Here is an 18,949-nt window from a genome sequence, read left to right as displayed (position 1 = left end):
CATCCTCTTTTCATCTGAGGAATTGGTCAAGGATATTATTGCACGGTTTATTTCTTCCGCTCGTCTTAAAATTTTAAAGCAAATATTTCAATTAAAAAAAAACTTCTTACCCATTTATTCAAGATCTGTATTTGTTTCTAAAATTTACTTTATGCACGGATTACCATTTACACAATTTATTCTCAGTTCTTACTTCTTTTCAATGATAAATGTAATTTTGAAAAATGAATACTAACCAATGTTAGTGTCTTATTTATCTGTACAGGAGACTCCATTTGAAGATTAGTCTGTATTCAGATGCATTTTGACATGAAGTGGAAATGATAAGAGGTTGAAATTAGCTTCTGAGACTTTAACCGTTTGCATTCGGATATTGACTCTCACTCACCATTCAAAACGGCTCATCATTTTGACGTTTTATTTATTTATTTAATTTTGCTTATTAAAAATACCTGCAGAATAATAAGATGCAAATTAAGTAAACGGGAAAATTCGACTTAACACAATTATATATACTTATTTTTCGGAGCAATAAACAAGTCTTTGTATTAAATGAATAATTACGTATCGAATTACTTTTACGAGTGCAAAAGGTTAAATGAGCTGCGCACCCTGGTGGAAATGGTAAAAGAAAATTATCGGCAAAAAATTGTAAATAAATAAATGAGGATAATGAAAAATTATTTCTTTTCTTTTCTGAAAGCCGATGGCGATTGTGGGGGCCTAATGGTGCATGGATTTGAAATACATTATTCCATGATTGAAAACAAATTGCAGAAGAAGAAAAAGAAAAATATCAAATTTCTTACAAAAAGGAAGCATTCAATTTGAAACTGAATGGAAGAAAAACATAAAAATAATCAGTATTCAACATTGATCACAAAAGGAATAAAACCTGCTTCTTTTTGTCCCATACGAAATAATTTGCTACAAACATGATTCACACGTTTTTATAATGTGCATTTTTTCTTCTTGTTTTGATGGGAACTTAATGTTAGACATTTGAATGACTCATTATCCTCCTACAAGTAGTGAATAAAATTTCCAAAGATTACAAACCAGGATTATTAATTATTAGAAACTATGCAGTAGTTTCGTGTACGTATAAACATTTCCTGTTATAGAATCTGATTCTATATTCAGTATTAAATTCTCGTTTAAAGTTCCACGAGGCTGTCATTCTTTTATATTCATTATGCTTGCAATGAATGGCGTCTTCAACTGAACAATACTATGAGGTTTTTGAAGAGTATTTGAACACAACAGAAGATTATTACTTGTTATTGAGTTTGTGTCTTGATTACTCAATTCGTCTCGTTATATTTCCTAGCATTTGTGAAATTCAAAAGGTGTTAATCCATATAAGTTGCGTTTGTTTTGAAACCGTGGAACTAGAGTTAAAATGCAATTAAAATTATGATTTTTTTCTCATGCAATGAATACCGGATATCCTTTTCTTGAAAATATGTTGCATCATTTTTGTTTTTCAGAAAAAAAAATGGCTATTATATAAGAATATTCACTACCTTATTTATAAGAAATTAAATATTCTTTCAGCAAAAATTTATCTTCTGTACTTCTAATTAATCTTCTGGATCTTTTAATTTCGGACGTCATTTCTTTCAGATCTTTTAATTTCGGACGTTTTAATCACGTCAAAAGACGTGAACTGTTACTCAGCAACAATATTTATGCTAGTGAAATATTTTAAATAGAAACTCCCAAACTGTTCAAGATAAAAGAATTGCAAGATTTGTTTCCGGATTTTATTTTACTGATGTTGTATTGCTTCTCAGTCCCATTCGAAAATAATTCTTCAGACACAATCTGATTACTGAAATATAACTTAGAAGTAAATAATCATAAAAATGCATTGAAATTTTTTTTATCAGCAGAAAATAAATAAGAAACCGAATCGCTTCTTTTGGTTTATGGGGTGACGAAATAAAAAAAAAAAATCTTAATTTAATCTCTAAAAAATTTTGATAAATAGTTTTTTTAACAGAATCTCATTGAATTTAAAACCATTTCATAGCTATTAGTGCAGTTGAGTGATTACATTCATAGAAAATAATTTTAATAAAATGTAAGCTTTTACTCAATATACATTTATAATTATATTTTAAAATCTTAACTAACGGAAGGATTCAGATTTAAGAAAAAATATTACATCACACATGCACACATTTTTGCTATTAATACCATCTCATTATTTTCATGCTGTAAATTAAATTTTGTTTGACATTAGAAAATGAACTAATTATCGGAATAATTTCATCTAACAGCGTCCTATCTTTCCATACTTTACATTGTTATTTCTCTTTTATGCTATATAATATTTAACATGCTGAATATTGATCCACTTGTAGATAAGATTGTAGAAAATCAAAATTTCCCGCCATCATGCATTTATGCGCTCCTTTAAATACCGAATTCATTTAATTTAAGAAATTTAAAATTAAAATGCATAACAAAGTACAAAATCTGAATAGGCTTGATGTTTAAACTTTCATGCAATAATATCGGATTTTAAACAAAAGCTAGGTCTCTTTTGAAAGGAAATCCTAATTTATGATTACGGTCTAATGAAGAGGCAAGCACTTGAGTAGACCCTTAATGATTAAAGCATTAAAAGTATGCATTAAAAGTATGAGCATTAAAAGTATGCAAGTGAACGCTTTGAAATAGAAAAAATCAATCGATCAAAAATGATAAGATTAAAGAAATAAAAAAAGTTCGAATTTCATTTTACTGATATTATACTTTCCCTTCTAAAACAGTCTTTTATATATAATATCATAACAAAATTACAAGTTACAAGCAAATGACTATGAAAATGCATTCGATTATATCTTTATTCACACAAAATAAATACAAACCAAATCTTTTGCAATAATTATGAGAAAAAAAAAGAAAAAACAAAATTGATTTTATTATAAAAAATGTTATTAACGTATCAATTAACAGAATGTCGTGGAATTTTAAATGTTTTCCTATTTGAGAGTACATTAAGAGGGAAAAAATCATAGAAAAATTTGTGGTAAAAGTTCGTTTAAGGTAAATTTTCCTTTTATAGACAGTATATTTCTATTTTAAAATCTGATTCATGCCTTTTATTTTTTTTATACCTTCTTTCATAGACAGATATATTTTGCCTGACAGGAGTTTTGATTGTTCAAATGAAATATCAATATACACTCAAAGTAATAACTTCGAATCAATCGTGGAATTCAGGTTAAAAACAATCATCCATTATTCAGGTTTCTATGCTATCTCTGCGAGGGTAATAGGCATTCTAGATCATAATCTTAATTCTTGTTTTAACTCAGTTGCTATCGAGATTAAGATATGAAAGGATATCACAAATAAACACATAAAGCGAATTTGGATTTTAAATATTAGACATTGGATATTTGAATTTAGGGCAAAGGGCTCTAGCACGTTATTTAATAAATGAAACATTCGAAATTTATTCATCGTTGAATTTACTTTAACTGTAACCGTAAGTACCAAATGTAAATCTCATCAAGAACGTTTACAGCATTAAACTGTAGAAGAAAAGAAAATCTACGTTTCTTACCTATTTAAGAACTATTTAAAAAAATTTGATAAGTCGGAATTTTATTTTTGTTGGAAATTAATGGCTCGATACTTTTGCCAAATTTGTAGCAGAGTACTGACTTACGGTGAGCATAATCCTTGCGTATTTTATAAGAATGATGACAACGTGTATTCACTGCCAACAACAGGAAATTCGGATGAAGATAATGAAGAAGCCAAAGACAAATGTAAGGAAAATACGAATGAGAATTCTTTTTATTTAAGTCAGTCTTTCCACCAAAAGGAAAATAAAGAATCTGAGCTGATTAATTTATCGCTGTATCAACATAATGAAGAATTTAAGCCGCTTCCTACAAAAGTAAACAAGTCCAGGATTTCTGCAGAGTGTTCCGGCAATGCACAACTAAGTGATCCTTGTGATATTTCTTATTTTTATCGCATTTCAGATGCTCAGGAGACGGAAGTGCAAGGCAAAGAAAACACATCTTTTACAGCTTCTTCAGAAAACATTGAATCTGCTCATAGACCTGAAATCGTCCATCGTGAAGCTTATGAAGAGACGACAGTTTCAGCCGGATCAAGTGGATTTCAGATACAAAATCAAAGTGCATCAGGTGTATCAGACCTGCTCTATGCAACAACTGATGAAGAATATAAAACGTCTCTTGAAAATAGCAAATGGCAAACTTTGAATTATGATAAAAAAAATTTTATTGATTCTCTAGAATGTGTCGTCAAAACAGGTCATTCAGAAAGTAAAAGTATTTCTGGAAATGAAAATTTGATTTTAAGGAATGTCTCAGAGTGTGTAAATCATAAAAATATTTCACCTGAAATGCATTCTCAAGGTCACAACAATAAGAAGAAAAGAACTACCGACTTGAAGATACCTATCTCTACCAACGAGGATGACAATGCTGTGGCTGGTCCTTCCGGATTCTGTTCTGGTAAGAAGAAATTTCCTAAGAACTTCTGTAAGAAAGATACTCCTAAAACGAATTATCGAACACACACTAGCTATAAGGGCGATATATGCAAGAAACAGTTCTCTCAAAAATCAGGTCTCAACCTACATTACATAACCCACACGGGCAAAACGCTTTATGCGTGTGATGTATGCGGAAAAGAATTTACTAAAAAAATAGATCGCGACAGACATCATCGAACCCATACCGGTGAGAGACCTTTTGTGTGCTACGTCTGCAATAAAGGTTTTGCTCGAAAGGTTACTCTTAAGAATCATGTTAGGACTCACACTGGCGAAAAGCCTTTTGTATGTGATGTTTGTAATGAAGCTTTCGCTCAAAAGGGTCATCTTAAGAAGCATGTTAGGACTCACACTGGCGAAAAGCCTTTTGTATGTGATGTTTGTAATGAAGCTTTCGCTCGAAAGGATACTCTTAAAACACATGCTCGTACCCACACTGGAGAAAAGAATTACAAGTGTCCAATTTGTGGAATGGCTTTCACGACCAGCAGCACTTGTTACAGGCATCGGAGGAGAATGCATAAGTGAAATAAACTTGTAAACTACCGAAATAATTCTTTTAATCTTGTGTGGAAATATTTTGCATTCTTAGCCGAATTTAAACAATTTTAATATGTGAGGAAGCACACGAGAGAAAAACCTTATTAATGTCCAGATTGTGAAATGACATTCGCGCACAGCAGCGATTGTAAAAAGCATCACAGAAGAAAGCACGGGTGAAAGTAATCAGCAAATTACAGAAATAATTATTTTACACTTCTATGAATTTTTTTTTTACATTCTTCATCGAAATTTTATCGAATTAAGGAATTTTAAGTGCAAGTTGTTATAATTTTATTTTTAAATTTACTGTATGAATTTTATTACTTTGACGAAGTATATTTCCTGATACAGAACCCATAAGCTTATTGTATTTTACTAATAATTGACAATGAAAATATTTTTTCAGTTCAAATGCCTTTATATCTGAGTGTATGAGTATTGCTTATATTTTTTTAAAATCCTAATAAAAATTTTAACACATTTATATTAAAAATGCATTTTTATCCTCTCTTCAAATAAAATTATTTTGGTTTTGATTTTCGCTCAATATTAAATATTTCCAAATTTAATGGTATCTACCGTTTCATTTATAGTTTTTCAGAGTATTTCGGAAAACAATTTAATGCTAACTTAGTATTGGTTTTAAATAATGATACGTAAAACGATATTTTAACTGAAAAAATTACTTGTGTGCGGTAAATAATTGTAATAATCGATAAATTAATGTAAGCAACCCTTTTTTTAATTTGATGTTTTCTTAATAAATAATATTTGCTGTAATTGGAAAATATTGATAAAACAAAAATCTATTTTTAATATTAATGACGAATTTCGCAAGGAGTACCTTTCTTCATATCTTCTCTCTTGTTCTCTACAAGAGATATTTATTGCATTTTTGTAAAAAGTTAATAAATATTTTTATATTAGACGTAAGATATCAATATCTCTGTGATTTATTGTTTTTCCTTTCTAAGAAATTCTTTGTAGTCATTTGCTATGAAATAAATAAATTCAATAGCAGTTTTTCCCAATGATTTGTGTAATCCTTTTTGGTACTTAGGAAAAACATGTGAGTTGACACATGCAGGAATTGCCAAATTTGCAAATTGGTCTAATGTACATTTTCAATGCGTTGAATTTGGAGGACCAACCGGTGTTTTTGAAATGTTTGATAGCAATTTAATTAATTTTAAAACACGCGTCATTTAGGCAATAAATTTCCAATGGAAAAAATTGTTTTTAAAACATACCACAATTCGAAGCATGATCATTTCAATGATAATTTTTAGACGCGTCATTGTATTTTCTATTTTTAACAAACTAAACAAACATGTGTTAAACTTATTTTGCATTAATATGTTTCATTGTTGAAGTGAAAATCTGATTATTTTCATTTTTCTTAACTTTGTATCTTGTATTTTTCTATTGCTAATGTTCAAATTATTATGATTCGGCGTATTTTGCGTGTTACGTTTTTTCAATGTAAGGAAGGTATTCTTTTATAAAAAAATTGAAGATTTTTTTTTGTAATTATAATTAAAGTTTTGTTTCGAATCATGCGGCACCTAAAATTATTTAATTGTACCCATTTTTAATACTGCTGCCCTATCTCTTAATATAATTTTATCTTGTTTCAAAGACAATTGTTTTGTGTTGATGTGCCGGGGTATTTGATCTTCAGTCATTTCCCCTCAAAGCTAACTAATTGTATATATTCGAATCATTTTCCTGGAAATGAATTCATTGGTCTTTATGTGTTCAATTTGAGAGTCTTTTAAGCATGGATTTGTTTCGACAAGCATATTAGTTATATAGCATCGTTAAACCATTATCGGGATTGTAAACTATTTTAATATACAGTATTTTTATTCTGCTACATTTTCTTATAATATAATCTCACCTTGTTTCGAAGAATAGAGTTTTGTGCTGAGTGCCGAGGCATTTTATCTTTTCTCCTAAACATTATCATTTCTTTGAATTTATTTTCCTGGGAATGCATTAACTGGGTTATATGTATTTAACTTGAAAGTGTTTTGAGCATCACTTGAATTTCAACCAGCTTATTAGTGATACAGCAACGTGTTAGTGATAAATTGAATGCAAGGAAAAAATATGTTCAGGGTTTAAGTTACAGATGCTGGATTCCTATTATTACAGAATAATGCATTTGTGAGCAATCTGGTTACTAAAAAAAATTGTTGAATCTCAAAAACGATAATTATTTGTTGGAAATTTTTTCATACGATTAAAAAATAAACTATTTTCTTTTTAGATTATGATTTTAGGTGTAAAAAATACTGCATTCCAATTTCATTCAATTATAAAATTATTTGATTTTTTTTAAAAACCGAATACGATTAAATTTGAAACTGTGTCTTTTCAGAGGTCTTCTGATTTGTGTTTCAGTTCTTTCAACTAAATTGCATTAAACCTTGGTGTTAAGTTCACATATATGATGTATGAGGTTATGTATGAAATGTGTGGGTGCGTTTTTCATAAAGAAATTTAGTTGAATTTTTATACTTCGTTCGATTTACTGGCGGAGTCTATTCTCATTGAATTGATGAGATATTTCTTCGACATATCTTCGAATCAAATTTCTAAGGATCAAATGTAGAGATTTTTGCTTCAAAAGAATACTCAATAGATCCTAAATTAAAATATAATAATTAATTAACATTGATATATTTCAAATTATATTTTTGCATTTGAACTTACGATTGTTCAAAAAGTACAGAAGAATTTTTAAATGGCCAAAAAAATTATTCATTATTTAATTATTGAAATAGATTATTTATTTAAATTGATTGATTAAATTTATTTATTTCATTATTGAAATGGATTATCAAGACAGAAGACAAACGACAAATTTGAATCAAGGATATCTCGTATCTGGTATTTTCTAAGCAAACTCTATTCGATTAATATATTTTTTTAATAATTACTTTTAGTACTAAGATAAATTTATTTGCAAATTAAAGAAAATTTAGAAAGCTTTACAGAAATTTGCCTAAATTGAAGGCTTGTTTTAAACCTTAGATGCGGATATTATATTAGAATATGATAGAAGTGCTTAAATTAAAGAGAAATGTTGTAGCCCCTTTTTTTATTTAATTTTCATTTAAAATTCAGCATCGATAAAATATAATTTAAATGTCGGAAGCATTTTAATTTTTATATTTAATCAAAACAGTACATCTATGGTGTTAAACCCTTGGAAGATTGAATCCTTGATTTCCTTTTATTAATATTCACTGAATAGTTTTGATAACCGGAAGAATTAAAAGCCTGATTTCTATGTCAGCCATGCGATATAATATTGAATTGAGGCGAGAATGACCCTTGCATTTTTTATAAGAAACATGACAACTGCATTAACTTCTTTGACCAGGAGAATCAGGCAAAAATTATTAAAAGCATAATGATGGAAATGCAATTCTGGGAACTTATTTTTCGATATCAGAAAAACAAAAATGTTGAGCTAATCAGTTTACCAATTTTTTATATTAACTAAAAGGTCCCACTTTCCAAAGAAGGAAAGAAAGGTTAGGACATCTCTAACAATACTCAACTTAGATACTTATATTTTAGATCTTCGGACAAATGAGACCCTGTTATAGGGAATTTATGGTGAAGTCTACAAGATCGATTTGGCTCATAAGATTAATCTTACTGAACGTGCTCACACACGAACTGATGAAAAGCTCTATAGATTTTTTGTTTGTGAAGTGTATTCATAATCAAGTACAGTTGTAATTTGCATCGCTGGAGAAAGCATACGTGCAATCAATCAGCAAATCACAGAAATAATTATTTTTCTCTAGTATGAAACTATTTCTTCTTTGTCAAACAGAAATTTTTAAAATTAAATTAAACTATTTCATTTTTAAAAATACTCCTAGAATTTTACTATTTTATCAAAACATATTTCCTGATATCATACTTATGAGTTATTAATATCTAATTCGTGACTGGCAACGAAAATTTTAGTTCAAATAAAGTTATATTTATTTGTTTAATTTTTAATCTTTTTAATACTTTTTAATCCTTCTATAAATGTTTCCCAATTAGTATCAAAAATACGTATTCAGTTCTCATTGAATAAAACCATTATGATTTCTTCTTTTGATTTAATTATAAATTAAATATCTACTAATTCAATGGTATTCAGTATTCAATTGCTAATTATTTAGAGTTTTGAGAAAGGGTCTAAATGCGAACTAAGTACCGGTCTTAAATAATAAAATGGATTACGATATTTTAAGAGAGCAAATGCACTTGCGTTCTTTTAATAACTGTAATAATCGACTGCAATGCATGAATTTTGAATTTCTGTCTGCAACAGTTTTTTTTAACTTGATATTTAATTAAAGAATAATACTTAGATTTGTTCCCATTCAGAAATTTAGAAAACATGTGAAATCCATTTTTTATATTAATAATAAACTTCACAAAGAACTTCTTTCTTTATATATTGAAGATTATGTACTATAAAAATTATTTTATGTATTTGGCAAATGCTTTAATAAATTTTTTTATATTAAGCAAAAGATTCCCATGTTTCTGTGATATTTTCCCTTTTTAAGAAATTCTTTGTTTGACATTCTACGCGAAAGAAATAAACTCATTATTTTCAAAGCCAATTTTATTTTCATCGATTTGTGTAATCTGAAAGTGCTGAAGCTGTGTGCGGGCTTTTCACATTTACAAGAACAGATTATTCAGCTTAAACTCCAAAATCTGGCAAATGGCGTTTTTGAATGATCGGAAGTATTGACCCAGAAAGATCTTTCTTGAAATATTTAAAAGCATTTTGATTCATCAAAAGTGAAGTAAAATATTTGTATGTTGGATGTACTTTCCGAAGACCAAAAATAATTTTTATTCCCTCTCATATCGCAACGAAACATTTCGTCAATGATAAAAATTTTAAATGGATAATTATTTTATTTTTCCATATTTAAAAGATTAAAGGGAATATTTTTAACTTACTTTCAATAATTTTTAAATATTTGCTGAAGTGAAACTCCGACCGTTTTCATTGCTTTTATATTAAGATTTCAATGTGTCATTTTTAATGTTCAATTTTTAATGATTCGTCTTATTTTTTTCATGTTGTTTGATTTCAAAATAAGGCATTCTTTTAATAAATTTTGAGAATTTTTTTTGTTTATAGATACGGTTTCTTTTTGAATCATGTATGTAATAGTAAAAAATACTTTAAATAAACCCATTTATAAATATGGCTTATCTTTCTGGCGAAGTAATTAAATGCATATAGGTAGAAACAGAAATAAAGGTTATAGAACAATAAAACGGAGAGTGTATGGTTTCAGAAGTAGTTTAAAATATCGAAATTATTTTACTGATAAAGCCATTAAAAAATATTATACAAAATATTTAATTGAAATATTTTTACCATTAATTTTATGTGACGGCCCATCTAATCGTCACAGACGCTTAGTAGCAGTTGTTGTCGGGTTAATACGCGCAAGAACCATTTTTGTTCATACTGGGCCAAGAATACGTTCCAATCTCACACATGTGACATAGCTGTTTTAAAAGCTGAGTCACACGTAGTGAACATTTTAAATGTGTGAGACACTTGTAAAATATAGCTTTTAAAGATTTAAAAATGTTTCGATGGTATTTTTCATCCAACAAAACCTGCAAGTTTAAGAGATAAAAAAAGGAAGAAAAAAATGGTGACAATGAACATTAAAATAAAGCATTCAATTAAAATATGTGAACCCTGAAGTCGAATGATAAGTGGAACACATTTTTGCACTTCTTACCGATAAGGAGATCATATTGAGTATAGAAAGAGTATCCTGTACGGGGGCGAGTCAATTTGGAATATTTTCGTTCAAGGAGAATGGGACATAAACTAGTCGCGAGTTTGATTGAAAGTGATTCGTTGTGGATCGGAAGATCCCATGATTCAACTAACAAAGAACCCTCTCGCATCGCATTACGGGCATCCCGTCGTCAGTAAGGATGTCGCAGATTTTTCAGCAAAATCTGCGTATCATTTCTGGAAATATTCACGTGATCCCAAAACCAGAAAACATGACAATGATGCATCTATTCTGAAGAAGTCGCTAGAAAGGATTAAAATATTAAAAATGAGCGAAATAAATACATGATGCTAAGAATACACATAAAAAATAGTTATTTTCGTGTCCTCCAAATCTCGTTGTTTGCTCGGCGCATCATATTACATTTGCATTTATTAAAGCATTATCTGTATCTCGTATTTATAGGAATTTTGTGTTAGTATCCATTTATATTCATAACCCAACGTATATTATTACATTCAGTATTAAATTAAGCAGCTTCATTGCACTTCAAAACAATGAAAGTAAATCATATGAAAAAAGAATAAATTTGAAGAATTGAATTATAAACTTGAATGAATTATTAGAACGAACAATAAAAACGATTTCACTTTCATTTCGTGAATGAAATATAATGCTTCAAAATAAGATTAAAATAATTTTGTTAAGAATTGATTAAAAATTCAGTAAAATATGCGACAAAAGCTGTTATCATTAAAAAGAGAAGGCTGCCTTTTATGATGATGTAAAAATCAGTTTTGTGCTGTAATATTTTTTGAAAGTTTATTATTGCAAAATATTGCTAAAATTTTGCTTAATGCATAGATTCCGCCATGCAGTTCCTGAGCAGAAGTAATCACATAAAGCATTACTAGTCAAAAGTAATGAACCTTTCCTCAAGACATGAATTAAAGGGAAAATGTTGAAAATCTATTGTAATAATATTTTTAAGATTGATATTCCATTTTAATATCGGATTCATGGATGAAAATGGAAATTTCTGTTTTAGTGTGTAGCTGTATTTTACCGGATTATTTATTTTTACTACGCTAATGAATACTAAACATTTAAAAATTGAAATTTTAATGTTTTTTTAAAACTTAAATTGTTTATTTCTAATATTCTAAAGAGTTTTTTTTATTTTTTATTTTTATTTTTTTACTGTTTTAGAAATATATTGATTTTAGAAGAATTCGGATTAGAAAAGTAAATTATAAATAAAAAATTCGTTGTTCATTTGGACGAATTTATAAATGGAGTTGCAAATGTTTTTTGGATTTAATTTTCATAACAAATATCGTTCCGCTTTATGCTTCAGGAAACGAATAACTGCTTTTTATTGCACTGTCCGTGTATTTATTACATTAGATGGATCTGATTTAAGCCTTTAATGCTGAATATGTTGTAAATATGTCATTCAACGAATATATTAAATATGGATGCAGATTGAATGAATTGGATGATATTTATTTTATAATATATTGATTGATTAATACAGAATAGTTGCGTCTGGATACAAGATTATTGAATGAAATGTTTCAAACCTAATATATATTTCAAATCTTCATAATTCTTCTAACATTTAAAATCGAAACTCTTGGAAAATTAGAGAAAACTGAACCAATTTAAAAAGCAGAAATAAAAATAATAAATTATATACATTTACAAGTAAACACATGGCACATAAATTCTCACAACTTTCGTCAATTTTTCATCAAGTAAAGTACCGAAGGTTGTAGATCTGATATCAGAAAAATATCTTCGTCAAATATATAGAATTCATGCAGAAATTTTAAAAATATTGTAATAATTGGGTTAAAAAATATTTTTCTATAGAGAATGTTACGCAGTTTCATGCAAGTGTAAAAGAAGTATTTCTGCAATTTGCTCATTGATTTCATTCATGCATTCTCCTGTGATGCTTACTGCAACTTCTGTTGTTAGTGAAACTCTTTTCACAAGCTGGGCATTTATAAGGTTTTACCCCAGTGTGTGTTCGGATGTGTGTTTTAAGATTACAGGCCTGAGCAAATGCTTTTTGACAGACATCACACACAAAGGGTTTTTCGGCCGTGTGAGTCCGATAATGTTTCTGGAGATTTTTTTGAAATTGAAATTTCTTCCACATATATCGCATACAATTGTCTTTTCGTCAGAGTGTATTTTATAATGTTGTTTGAGATTTGATTTCCGAGCAAATAATGATTTACAAATTCTGCACTGGAAGGGTTTTTCTCCATTATGTATTCGATAATGTTCTTGAAGGTTGCTTTTCCGTTCAAAACGTTTAGAACAAATATGGCAAACGAACTTTTTTTAAGGGGACGTATTCCAGAAGGTCCTGCAACTGCAATATCATCTTTCATAGAACAGATTGATTCTTCCTCGTTGGCAGCCATTTTGTGGATGTGATTGGAATCTTCAGAAGTCATTTCAGGTGAAATATGCTAATTTTTTAGGCTCCTTGAAGCTTCGATAGTAATAAGTTTTGTTTTCTTGTTTCCTTGTAAAAAACCATAATTAAAAAGAGAATTCTTGCTTCCAGTAATATTTTTCTTGACTGAAAGATTACTTTTGATAACACAGTCCAGGGAATCCATAAACGAATCTTTATCATTATTAAACGATTGCCTTTTTCTGTCCTGAAGAGACATTCGGCATTCTTCATAAGCTTTCAAAGGGGATAAATTTGAAACCTTTGAATCACCATTTTTTTGCTCAGAGACAGATTAAGTGTTATCTGTTGTTTTCGTACAAGCCTTTTGAGAGACTCTCTCAGAATTGCAGGCATTTTCAAACTTTTCCGACAAAACGTTTATCGATGCATTTTCATTATTTCCTTGAGCGTCCACTATTGACGTACCACACCGATTTCTCATTTGTGAACTGTTCGAGATAGCCTTCAATTTCCGTTTTCGCCTTCACACTAAAAAAACTTCATCAATATTTTCTTTTAGCGATGTATTTATTACTGCCGAATTTTCACTATAAATTTGACGAACTTCCAGTTGCAGATTTTCATCAATGTCATTCAAATTTTCTTTAACTATATCTTTTGCGTAATCATTATTTTTATCTATTTTGTCTAATTCTTCTAACTTTGGCAATGTATATACATAGTCATTGTCCTTATAAAAGAGGCAGGAATGATTCTCACCATAAGGCACTATTCTATAACAAATCTGACACAAGTATCGAGCCATATGTATTAAAATTCAATTTAAAAAAATTATGTCCTCAGAAACGTATACAGAAAATGGCTGACAATTCGAAGTAAACAAGATTTTAAACGTTCCTAACAATTTATTTCTAGGGCATTATTGCTGATGTCATAAAATTTGTACATTTATTATGATTAAAATGGATTTAATCGATTAACAAATTATGTTTTGATTCGTTTCATAAACTAGAGCTTTCTGACCTTCAATCAAGACATGCATAAGATTCTAATGCAATATCCGGCATATCAAATTTAAAATTACCTTTCTGTTATGTATGATACTGAGCAATCTTGAATTATCTTAGTTATCAAATGAAATAAGTTGCGAATATTTATATCTGCTTGAAATCAAATTTTAGGTATAGTTTTCGATTAGAAGACTTTGATATGATCTGATCTTTACTTTTTTAAATTCTTAATTCTACTATTGATCCGAGTCTGCCTCTCTGATTATACGATGATCCTAATTTTTTTTCTATAACACATTTTTAAATGTATACGATATGTTTTCGAATGAAATCTGATTTTGTTATTCTGGTAAAGATTTTGGCTATCTTGTTTCCATTGCACTCGAGACATATTTCACATATTTCCTAGTGTTTTATAAGAAGAGAGATAATGGATTTGTAATGCAGTTTTGCAAGTGATTGAAACCGAAATTTGATGCAGAACATGCCTTTTTGGTGTCTGTCTGAGTACACATACCAAACAGATATGGTTTTATATAAATGGTTACATTTCTGAATGATAGCATTTATTTGCATATATATGTGCACAAACAAATCGACGGTTAATTCATTGATTTTATTCAAAATGTAATAGAAATTGATAAGTTGGATGGCAAAACTGTACAACAGAATTTATCCATCTGTTTTTTAAGTTTTGGTCGTCGTGTTGTTCACAAGCACTCAACCAGGGAGGCAGACACATTTCATAAGAATAGATTTCATTCTAATTACAAAGAATTTTAAGACTTTGATCTAGACCTTACCCTGGATTCGTTTCTTCTATTTAAATGGGTTTTCGAATCATTGTACGAATGAAAAGAAGAGCCAGAGAGATATATTTCTAAAATTCCAATTTTAGGTCTCAGGTTAGACTGAAATATGAACATGGTTCAAAATACCGAGATAGAATTATTCACGAGAAAGTAAAAAAGGAATCAAAATTGATGATACCAAAGGGAATTTTTTTTTTCAATCACGTACCTTATATAGTATGGTCATTTGGAGCAAGACAACAAATCTTCCAAAGAACCCAAACAATAAATTAAATTTCCTCCTCCGAGCGTTTTCGGATTATACGCTCAAATTAATTTTTAAGAATGCTAATTAGGTTTCTCTAAGATTCAGAAATTGATTGATTTCTAGCATATTAAACATTTAAGTAAGTGAGGATTTGAACGGATCCAAACAGAATAAATCAGCGCACAGAATCAAAGAAAGAGATAGATCTCGCACATCTGACATTTGTGTGCCATTATTTGTTTGTGTTATATTAACCACCTTTGTTGACCAAAGGGTTCTTTGAAATTTTAATAGTTTTTCATTTCAATTAAATCTCTTACTCTTCACTACATTTTCATGATTATCCTTACAAAATATTTCTAATTGTCAAATCTGTTCGTTGTTTATTTAAATCATCCTATTACCAATGACAATATAATGCAATTAAAAGTATGTATCATGTCACAGTAATCGATTTGCACTTTCCAGACTGCTGTAGTTTCACTTTTTCTATTCGTCAAGTAAACTGCATAGATACTAAATTAAACTCTTATTCTTTAGGTTCCAAAAAAGTAACAAATTCAAGCAATAAAAACGGTTAAATATTTTAGAAACCTGATGCGGTAAATTTAAACATGAGTTTTTTTAAAAACTGCTAAAAGTTTGAAAACTTGCCAGAACAATTTAATTCCTATAGTGAAATGACAAGTTTTTAAAATATTAAAAGATATAATAATCTTTTTTCTATAAGATCCTTGGCAGTTATAGAATGAAAATACACAAATTTCGTACGCATGCTCGCTCACACACATACACACACACACACACAAACACACACACACACACACACTGCTAATTATTATATAGATATTCGGATATTTAGTTTGTAACATCAATCAGGCTTTTTACTACACAATTCAAGAATTTTTATAAACTTTATAAAGACACCTGAATCTTATCAGCCATTCAATTGTACAATGAAAGGTCATTCGGGCAACTATTATCACAGTAACAAAACAGCTAATTTTTGGATAATTTTTGCTCTCCACAGCATTTGACGAGGGAAAGAACAGCTGTATTCCTTACAATTTCCCAACTTTGAGTAGACATGCATGATGATGAATTGCTCCCAGATAATGTGCCAGGTTTCCGAGCTCTTTTTAACATTAATAATATATCACCTAGACTAAATGCATTTATACAGGAAACATTGTTTTTCTCTCTCTCTCTCTCACACACACATACACACAAAAAAAATCTCTAGAGCTTGTTTTCACCCTAGATCATAATGGTACATCAGAAAATGAATCAGCATATAATTGAACTCGAAACGATTAAACTTCTGCAGCTGTGAAATGGAAATGGAACGAAGATATTTTCTGACACATTATAAATGAAATTATTAGGAAATAATTTAAGGAGTGAAAAGGAAATAACTGCACTAAATGCTTTTATTACTTGAAAAGCATCAAACAAACATACTGTCGATATCCTTCCAATAGAAAAAGGGATATTTTGTCCTCAATTTTTGGTAGAGGCATATTTTTCTCCCATGAAAAGTTATGTAGGTTTGGTGTGACCACTTTACCCAAATGTCCTGCTTGTAATAAAATGGAAAGTACTCTTTTTCAGAAGTGCAAATTATCGAGTTTAAACTAATTTTCAATGAAAAAAAAATATTTAGAAGTGCAGATTATGGGGAATATATTGGCATATTAATATCACAGAATAGACACTCAATATTACACATGGAATATTGAGCTTTTATTGGAGATTTAATGTAATAGTAGTAGTCTTTAGGATGCTCATTCATTAAAATGTTTACCCGCAGTAGCTAGAAAGTTTCGGGATAATAGAATGTCCCGGAAACCTTCAGTGTAGCTTTTATACTAGTAATGTGTCACAGTCGCTTCCGAATAGCGGTATGTAGGTGGTTCAGCAGTCATTCTTCCCTTTTCTAATGTATATTTATTTTTAATTATATATATATTTTTTTCAGAATTACAACAAGTTAATTTAAGAATTTACAAATCGTTCCAATTAATGAGCTTTTCATTTTTTTGGAAAAAACAAACATATATTCACCTAATTCTTGAATTATATATTAATCTTTTGATTAAAAATAATCATAATTTTAAATATGTTACTAACTTTCGGTGTTCAGTGAAAGTGTCTAATGGAAATCTCTATTAATAATGGAATCTCGGTTTCATGTGCAAAGTGGGCAGGGCATCGACCTGCATGAAGATGAGAAGTAATGCAGTGCAGCTCCATATGGTAGCGTAAAAGTGCGACTGCAATGGCCGAATAAATTTTTTCACCAAATATCGGATAAAGTGTTTCAAAAAAATTCGAAGCATAAAGATGAATTGAAATCACACCAAACAATCACCTAAGGAGAATGCAATGGGTTGATCAGTTGCATTACGAGAATTTGATGTTGTCCAAATACGACGGTTTCGCCTTATTGAGATAACCATACTAGGAAAAATAGGAGTAATTAATCCACATGGTATTCAGCAACCGTTTTGGATCACACTTCATTTGAGCAATCGTACATGTAACGAAATTTAATTTACTTCTGTCTCTACTGGCATTAACTGGTGCGTGCTGCAACTTTTATGGATCCAAACAGAATAATTGGAAATGATAATTCCTGTTCTTCTCATATGTTTTTGAGTACTGCTACTCCTTGTTGATATCTCATCTTCCAGTTTGCACTTTTAACAACAGAACACAGCCCAGTTTTCAAGGATAGTCTGCTACTTCGCCATTTTCTCACCGAAACAAGAAACTTAACCAAACAAGAAACTTCGAAAGTTACCGAAACAAGCAACTTCACCCTTTATTTATCTGCAGCTATTTTATTATTATCAACATTGTTAGAAGAATTTCAGATGTTTCAGTTTTTTTAATAATTTCACAAAAGCTGAAAAAATGTACCGTTAAATTTAAAAAAAAAATACAATTTTACCTCTGAAATTTATGCATTTTTTTTTTAAATTTAAAGCCAAATCAGTATATATTATGAAAAATTGGTAGTGTATATATATCCACATATTTGCTTAGAGGTCCTTGGGGAAATCCCGCCCCTCAAAAAAATAGCCATCCATATGTACACGAAGTATGTAAGTTATATTTAAAACTCTTGCACCAAACTTGTGATATTTTATTTTGCTGGATCCCAGGAGACATCGGAATTGTTGGAATCGAAGACGCAGGTAAAGCTGCTAAGGTGGCCAATAAAAATAATCTGACCATATGTTCCGGTTCCAGATGTTGACTGTATTTGAAAAGCCAGAATTATTAGCAGTTGGCAGGAAATTTGAGATGAAAAAACAAGTAATAAGCTAAATTTTATTCAACTCTCCATCGTTCATTTTCAACTATGCTAAATTAACAGGATAACTAATGTAAAATTTGTAATTGCTATGTATTGGACATGTGTATTTTACTCAAGAGTATTTATTTCTTTCGGAATCAGCCCTAGTTTGGTATAAATGCGATGCATATGTTACTATATAGCATATTTTAAAAGACTGTGAGAGTTTTAAAAATCAGAAGCAAATGGCTT

General features: G+C 29.5%; 2 protein-coding genes across 2 annotated transcripts in view; one reads left to right on the top strand and one right to left on the bottom strand.

Moving 5' to 3' along the window:
• Window positions 1-3,567: 3,567 nt before the first annotated feature.
• On the top strand, window positions 3,568-5,328 carry LOC129971473 (zinc finger protein 782-like). The gene has a single exon (XM_056085277.1). The coding sequence runs from the start codon at window positions 3,641-3,643 to the stop codon at window positions 5,075-5,077; it is 1,437 nt and encodes a 478-aa protein (XP_055941252.1). The 5' UTR covers window positions 3,568-3,640; the 3' UTR covers window positions 5,078-5,328.
• A 7,581-nt stretch (window positions 5,329-12,909) lies between these two features.
• The window catches only part of LOC129972019 (zinc finger protein 436-like), a 66,800-nt gene continuing 60,760 nt past the window's right edge, over window positions 12,910-18,949 (bottom strand). Inside the window, exon 4 of the mRNA XM_056086000.1 lies at window positions 12,910-13,239. Coding sequence (XP_055941975.1) covers window positions 12,910-13,239 — 330 coding nt within the window. The remainder of the gene's footprint in view (window positions 13,240-18,949) is intronic.

The sequence above is a fragment of the Argiope bruennichi genome, chromosome 6 (genome assembly GCF_947563725.1).
Source record: "Argiope bruennichi chromosome 6, qqArgBrue1.1, whole genome shotgun sequence".
Lineage (NCBI taxonomy): Eukaryota > Metazoa > Arthropoda > Arachnida > Araneae > Araneidae > Argiope > Argiope bruennichi.
The sequence above is the reverse complement of the archived record's forward strand: the minus strand, read 5'-3'. Positions and strand labels throughout refer to the sequence as shown.